Here is an 8,293-nt window from a genome sequence, read left to right as displayed (position 1 = left end):
TGGAAACTAATCAAGGAGAGAAGCAACCTAGAACTAAGGAGAAACTTCCTGACAGTTAGAACAATTAACCAGTGGAACAACCTGCCTCCAGAAGTGGTGAATGCTCCAACACTGGAAGTTTTTAAGAAGAGACTGGACAGCCATTTGTCCAAAATGGTATAGGGTTTCCTGCCTGAGCAGGGGGCTGGACTAGATGACCTCCAAGGTCCCTTCCAACCTTACTATTATTATTATTAAGTGCATAGTATGTAAATATAGTGTCTTGAATAAACTGCAGTTACAAAGTTCACCTTAACATGCTAAACTTAAACCAGATAAACCCCTATATTACAGCTTAGTGCAATATGTGAAGTCAGTTTTTCAACATAAGTACTAGACAAATGCTGCATGTGGCTTTGAATATGCTTCAGTGAATCAGTGTGGGTATAGGATCATGTCTAAGGAAGACAAGGAGCCTAATTATATATTTTAACTCTGGTTGAGGGAAACTGTCTTGGGAAGTGTTTCTTTTCCTGTTTCTGGCCAGCCCTTCTCTGAATGCCTTTCTCATGTACGCCCAGTCCATTACTGAACATTCTCTCTTCAGCACTTGATGCTCAAACTAGCAAAATCCTAATTAATGCTAGGTCAAGTTTGTTTTCAAACCAAAGACCAGCCTCAAGATTGAAAGCTGATTTAACTCACTGATTTAAGATCAAAGGATGATTAAAAGTGACTAGTATTCCTTCAAGGTGCCCACTGTAATAAAACATGATTATCACTGAGCAGACATGGAAGCAGACAGAGGGAAGCAAGCAGGCCTCTGAGGCACCATGACTTTTTAGGTAGAATGGGCTTGTCAAACTAAGGTGAGGTTCATGTGCCTCCCCTCCTTATTGGAAAAGGCAGACTCTTCTGGGAATTCTGTATATACAATTTCCTGTTGAGGTTGGAGGTTGTTTTCCTTGGAGTAGGAAGGCTCTGTAGTTGTTGTTTGATTCCTATATGCTTTGCTGTTTTCATTTGAAGAAAGGCAGAAGCAATTAACAGGGAGCTTTTTAAGGGTCTTTTCACATTCATTCTGCAAGACATGTCCTTAGTGTTATCAAAAGATTCAGAAGAAATTTTAAAAATTACATTGCTAGTGGAATGACAGGCAGATCCAAGTGTTCCTTTGCAGGAATCTAAAACAGTGTCTCAGATTCATTCTTTATGTTTCATACTTGTCCCCAAAAGACCTTTTTCTAGGGCAGATTTCATAGTCATGCAAAAATCTTTATCCGTCAATTTTGCAGTGCTGCATATAAAAAGGAATGAGCTTTAAGGATTAGCCTGCAATCATCTGACCGTTCATGTTTTGTCTTAAATTAGTTCCTTTTTCTTCCCCTCTGGCTGACACACACAAAATTGCATATCTAACATAATTTTTAGATTTTTTTTCTAATTCAACCACCCCCATGCTCAACTGAGATATCTTCTTTTATTTCTGATACACTATTAAACTGAGGTGCTGATGGCCTGAGCTTGGAAAGAGTGCTTTGGTTGGCTTTCATTGGCATACCTGGAATGTGTGGTGGATGTTGTCACTCTAGCCCTAGATGGGGCTATTGAGTCCTTTTCTCCAGATGGGGAATAAGGATGGTAGTCTTTGGTAAAAGAGCGTTTCTCATGTATGTTGGAGCCATTGTATTATGTGTAGTTTTGGCTTAGTGCATTTACCTTCCCTATTCAGTAATAGAACTTAAGGAAGATACTTAGCAGACTTCATCTTACTTCATTTTAACAATATGGGTGCATTTTGTGCTCTTGTGTCTGTATCCTTCCAGTGTTGTTGTTACTTTAGCAGAAACGTACTTGGGCAGCACCAATAAACTGTCCCACAGTTCAATGTGCAGAGAGTCTTACATGATTTTCAAAGATTTTTGGCCTGTGGCAAGCCAGAAGAATGATGCCATGATGCCTTTGGATTGGACTACTTTGCAAGCTGACCTTTTTGAAGGATTTTGAGGGGCAAAATGGATGCCCTAAAGCTTCAAGAACTCATATTCAGGAACATATGGCTTCTGTGTTCTGGGAAGATTAAAATTACATGCCTATTTTACCCATTAAATTCTGAAAATGCTGACTCTATCCACTTAGGATGGGGAGGTGTGCTGGTTTAGTATAAAGGTGAAGCAAGACGGTGTATCCATTTGGTACTTGGCTTTCGTAATACAGGATCTTAGAAAAAGAGTACACTTATGACTATCTACCTCAGGCTTCGGGTGTATTTGGAAGTAGCAGTAGTTGTGGATAGCTTGTGGTTGAGTCATCAGGCTTATATATGGTAGATCTCTCCTTTGCAGATTCCTCCCGTGGAAACAATTCCTCAGGTAAAGAAAGAAAAGCACAGTACCCAGGCTGCTAAGAACAGGGCCAAGAGGAAACCTCCCAAAGGAATGTTTCTCTCTCAGGAAGACGTGGAAGCTGTGTCTGCCAACGCAACCGCTGCCACCACTTTGCTCAGGCAACTGGATATGGAGCTCGTCTCCATCAAGCGACAGGTATGTGTTTTCTCCTGGCAACAGAGCGAGGCTTCTTTTTAATCATCTGATACATATTTTAAACAATCTCAACTTCACAGCTCCCTGGGAGGATTTATAGCTTGGGTGAGATGTTTTGCATCAGGATGAGACCTGATTAACAAGCTGTCAGTTGCAGTACATTTTAGAGGAGAATTATTTCAACTTGGCTTTCTATTTACAGTGCAGCAAGATGAATTGCCAACTTCCTGCATCTTACTCAGGAGTCATTACGGATTTCCATAAATCAGTTTCCATGTTTCTCCATACTTTGGGCTTTCTGGTTTCTGAGAACTTTTATATCAGTAGTCAATTATTTTATTGATTTCCATCTAAATTCTAATTTTACACATTCAAGTATAAAATATTAGAATATATTTCCTCTGCCTTACCCACTTCTATGCAGCTAGCTTTTATTCTTCTATTTCCTCTGTTGGTTAGAAGATTACTGCACAGGTCATTGTTTGGTCCCATGGGTATCCACTTAACCACATCCATGTAGCAATGATCAGTTCCTTTTACATTTACCACATTGTCTCTTCTACTTGACATTTTAAAAGATTATTTTAATTTTAAAAGACATTTAAATGGAAAACTGTGGATTGCAAAACACAACTTCAACCTACAGTATCACCAGTGTCATATGTTCCACTGGCAGGTAGATAGATAGCTTTTATTATGATCAGACATTGAAAAAAAAAACACCTCCTTAGGCATCTTCCACAAAATAAAAATAATGAGTGGCTGCAGTTCAGAGGGTGAATTAGAATTGTTGTTTTTTAAATGCCTTGGTGTTGAAAGAAAGATATAGGTAAGCAATAGGAACATGGTCGTTTAAAAAATGTAAGGGTTCTGTTGGGAACCATCCAACTTAGTATCTTGTTTTTTACAAGTATCAACATTAGAAAGTCCCCAAAGAGGCTAAGAATGAAAGAGCCTATTTCTCATTATTGCTTCTCAGCTGAGTTATTGGATATTTGAGGGGGAGGGGAAAAAAGGACAAGAGCCCTATCTTAGTTGGGGAGGGAACTGTAGTTCATGGAGGAATGGGGGCTCTTGTTTAAATGATTGGTGGGGGGAATAGATAATGTTTTAGAGATCTTTTGAGATTAGAACAAATTTTACTCAAACTTTGTATATTATCCATACTGAAAGAGGACCTTTCTTTTCAGATTCAAAATATCAAACAAACAAACAGCTCTCTGAAAGAGAAACTTGAAGGAGGAATAGAGCAATATAGGTTATCAGAGGTAAGCATGTGTGCTAATGAGAAATTATGTTTCCCCCCCCCCCTCTTTCTGAAGTTTATAGAAGAGCACCTCACTTAAGCTGATCAAATTTGCCATTTATCCCTATAATCACATTGGGCTGCAGAGGTCCTTCAATTTGGGGAATTATTCCAGTTCCTTTTCCAGCTCCAGTATAGGAGTTAGGATGAGAAGAAGTGCGCAGTTCACAATCAGGAAGATACCAAAAGCCACAGTCCAAGTGCCCTTAAATTTTGACTTGGTTGACAAAGTGAACCCATGCATGGACTCTTGCAGCTAACCTTGTGCTAAAATCATTGACCGCTCCTTTTATCCCCTTTTTTCTTTCTGCTGTTATAAATTAAATGTTGTTAACTAAATAATGAACTACCTCTATAATTTCACTTGAAAAGAGATTTTTTTAAAAAAACATGCTGAGAAGAATAATGAAGTCTTTATTTAACAAATGACTGCTCAAGCAATGTATTTACTGTTTCATTTGTATACAGTTTGGGAGCTGAGGTTTAAAAGCACATCTGTTATCTAAGTAAATTATTCTTTTTATGTTTCATGATGCTTAGGTAACATTGAAATTTAATGCACGCTGGACCACAGATGAACAGCTTCTTGCAGTGCAAGGTATGGCATTGCAAATATATTCCTGTCTGTAGGGAAGATGACCCTGTGTCTTGATTTCTGATGGAGCATTTCCTCATTGGCCAGTGAAATAATTCCCCAAATTCTGCTTTTGACTCATGTCTTAGGGCCAATACTAACATTTGATAACTGAACTGCATTTACTCTAGGGTGGTCAGACTCATTCATTTTTGCAGTGACAGTTTCCCATATGCCAGCTGATGACCGACTCAGTTCCTCATATTCCAAGTCATGATTGTTGCTTGAAGTGGGTGGAGTTTGACTGGACATGGTAGCCTTATTCGTCTCTTGTACTCGTCATGGTGTGTGTACATTCAGTGTGCATATTTTAAACATAGGACTAGTTTCTTTCTATATGCACTTGCACTGTATGCAAAATGTGCTCAATTTCAGCCACTGCAGGCATACTTAGAAGGGTGTGCTTACAAGAGGAGGTCCTTGTTTCTCCTTTTGTCAGGTTGTGGAAGCATATTTATTAACGTAGAAATATGGCTTGGAGTTCCTGTGGGATCAGTCATTAGCATTCATTTATTTATCAAACTTGTATACCCAGGGGACTGAGCATATTTGAGAGGGGTTATAACTGGCTTGTTCAGGTAGAGGTGGCAAGTCTTCTGAAACTTAATTTCTGTTCTGTAGCCAGTGATGCTGTTTTTATACCTATCTGTGATTCCAATAATAATAATAATAATAATAATAATAATAATAATAATAATAATAATAATAATAATAATAATAATAATATAAAGTTGGAAGGGACCTTGGAGGTCTTCTAGTCCAGCCCCCTGCTCAAGCAGGAAACCCTATACCATTTCAGACAAATGGCTGTCCAGTCTCTTCTTAAAAACTTCCAGTGTTGGCGCATTCACAACTTCTGGAGGCAGGTTGTCCCTTCTGAGAGCCCTATTTCTCCCACCCGCCATGAGAAATGTGAATGCCCCAGTGATAAGTTGAAACAGTGCTCTCCTTCTTACAATAGTGGCTGGCAACGAATCTGCAGGTAGATGGAATTTTGCCTCAGTAGATTCAAGTACAGCAACACATCTGATTGAGGGATGATACCACTAGTGTTAAGGCAGTCTAGGAAAGTTAAGGACATCATCAAGGCCAGAGGACTCTGCCATTGAAGAAATGCAGTGGTGACATTTGGATTTTGCTCACAAGTTACCAAAAGGAAATAAGCAACTTCTGGAGTAAGAGGTATATTAGCCACCTAAATGATCACACACAATTGTGGAAATCAGTTCTTCCAACCAGCAAGTATTTATATTGATAAGCATACTATTTAATAATGTTATTATTGAGGCTTACACAAATTCATTAATTTCAGGGGATCATTGTACGCCCAAATTTGAGAAAGCAATCCTGCATTAACCAATTAAATATTTTAGGAATAAGATAGTTACTTGTGCTGTTAATTTTTTTGTTTCTTTTTAAAATGATTTTGAAATATTTAAACCAAGAATGTGAACATACTCATGTAGATGGAATAAAAAAAATGTATCAAACAGATTAAAAATGGAAAATAATTACACAGATTACAGAGTTTAGTTTTCTTGCTGACTTTTTTTTTAAACAATGAGCAATTAACATTAATTGCCTCAATATGATATTTTTCATCATGAGAACAGCATACTAGATAGTATATTATATATACTGGGCTAACCAGTGGTGAAATCTTTCACAGTACTCTTGGTGTTTGATGGTATATCAAGTTTTCAAGATTGCTTCACTTTTAAAAGATTGTTGCTGGATTTTAATTTGTTTTTAACATTGTTCACCAGCTAGGCTTTTGAATTGGATGGCCTTAAATTAATTTATAATTATCAGAGTATTTACTCTTTGGAAGAAGCAGTGACAAGCAAAGTACACAAAAGAAGAAAGAATTAATAAGGAGAAAAAATCTGAAAGTATGGGATAAGAAAAATTAAAAGGAAATATAGCTGAATCTGTATTTGGCCATACAAAATATCAAATATTTTCAAACATATAGTTTTAGTAACTAATGTAATTGGTTTAATCGGTTTTATGATACTGTAAGTGTAAATTGTTGATTTTAATGTACGTTGCCTAGAATTGTCTTGCATGAGATTGGTGGACATATTTAATAAATAAAATAATAACTAAATAACCACATTGAAGCAGAAACTTAAGAAAACCAAGATTCTCCACTCTTCTATAAACCTGTAATTGGTTTAGAAATAGTGTGACTCTTGATGTATCCCTTAAATTTAGTTGTTGACTTTGAAACTATAAATAGTATACCTATTCCATCTCAATGAGGTTCATTTGCTCTGTCAATAAATTCCCTACAGCATCTCCAGCATGCATTTTTTGCAGTACTGTTGATGCACTGATCAAATTTTATTCTGATATCCCATTCAAGGTCACAAGGGGATCTAGGCTAAATTCTTACAGCCATGTCTATTGGATGATCTTAGGCTACTCAGTCTAACCTAGCTCCCTGCATGTTGTGAAAATGCATGCTACTCTGAACAGGATTCCTTAGTATTAGGAATTTGTAGTATTAGTTTGAAGGTTATATACATTGTCCTCTGAGTTTCAGAAATGGTACTGATAGAAATGTTTTCTTTTGTAGCAATCAGGAAATACGGTCGTGATTTTCAAGCAATCTCTGATGTAATTGGAAACAAGTCTGTGGTGCAAGTGAAAAACTTTTTCGTAAATTATCGGCGGCGTTTTAACATAGACGAAGTCCTACAGGAGTGGGAAGCTGAGCATGGGAAGGCCGAGACAAATGGAACCAGTACACAGAAACCCGTCAAATCCCCGGATAATACTATTAAAGTATCTGAAGAAGAAGATGAGGTAGTAGTAGGTTTTTGTTTTATTATTTGAGAGCAATATGCATTTATTTTCCAAAACTGGATTATAGTTTTTGGTAGCATCAACTCTTTGGTTAGCTTTTGGATAAGTCTGCTATATAACCATGGTGTTTGGAAACGGATATCACCCCTTAACAGTCGGTGAAGTTGGAATGTTCACAAACGTAGACAGTGAAATTAGGAGGGTCTGATGTGATCAATAATAATGTTTTGACACAGGAAGCCATAATATTTGACAAAAATGTTCCACATAATTGAATTTAACGTTGTAACTGCATTTGGAAAACCTATGTTGGATGTAGTTGCTGTATAAATTTTCATTGCTGAATACAGTTTAGTTTGGTTTCATATTCTCAAGGTTTTTTTTTTCTTTTACAATTTGGAGTGTTCTCATCCCTGTATCACTCCTTCTCCAATACTCACTGAAGACAGAACTTTATTTTGATAGAATAAAGCACCATAATGTATATATAAATAAATGTAAAGAAAGTTAAAAATGGAAAGATTTCCTCTTTTCATGATGGTGGCCTGTAGCTGGAAAATGAACTCTCTAAAGAGTATCTATGGAAATTCTCAATCATGCAGGTCATGATTGTCCCAAATGTGCTTTTCCAAAAGGCAACTGGATTTCTTGGTTTGTTTGTTTTTTCTTTGAAAACGTTTTGCTTCTCATCCTAGAAGTTTCTTCAGTTATCAGAACTGAAAAAGCTTCTTCAATGAGAATGAAATGATATCAAAGAAAAAACAAGAAAGTCCAGTTGTCTTTTGGGAAAGCACCTTTGGGTCTCTCAGGAGTGTATAATAGTACTAATCTATAAAATCTTCCTTTTCAGTCATATTTATTCCCCTGATTTTCTTTCTAATACTTTCTATGCATTCATAGTGTGGTTTTAGACCACCATTATTTGTAGTTTTTAAAATTTATTTTGGCATTATTTACAATACCATAAATATGTGAAGGAGATGAAACAGAAATGTATAAATTTGTGGCCAGAGGGACAAG

At 36.8% G+C, this 8,293-nt stretch overlaps 1 protein-coding gene across 4 annotated transcripts in view; it reads left to right on the top strand.

Moving 5' to 3' along the window:
- RCOR1 (REST corepressor 1) overlaps positions 1–8,293 on the top strand; it is a 185,548-nt gene that overhangs the window by 176,784 nt on the left and 471 nt on the right. Inside the window, exons 8-11 of one of the 4 annotated variants that reach the window (XM_015831292.1) lie at positions 2,325–2,522; positions 3,713–3,790; positions 4,369–4,426; positions 7,044–7,273. In XM_015831292.1, coding sequence (XP_015686778.1) covers positions 2,325–2,522; positions 3,713–3,790; positions 4,369–4,426; positions 7,044–7,273 — 564 coding nt within the window. Of the gene's footprint in view, positions 1–2,309; positions 2,523–3,712; positions 3,791–4,368; positions 4,427–7,043; positions 7,277–8,293 lie in introns of all 4 variants that reach the window. The other 3 variants (XM_015831286.1, XM_015831280.1, XM_015831274.1) reach the window with 3 other exon arrangements.

Source organism: Protobothrops mucrosquamatus, unplaced genomic scaffold (genome assembly GCF_001527695.2).
Source record: "Protobothrops mucrosquamatus isolate PMUCROS unplaced genomic scaffold, P.Mucros_1.0 scaffold_255, whole genome shotgun sequence".
Taxonomy (NCBI): Eukaryota; Metazoa; Chordata; class Lepidosauria; order Squamata; family Viperidae; genus Protobothrops; species Protobothrops mucrosquamatus.
The sequence above is the reverse complement of the archived record's forward strand: the minus strand, read 5'-3'. Positions and strand labels throughout refer to the sequence as shown.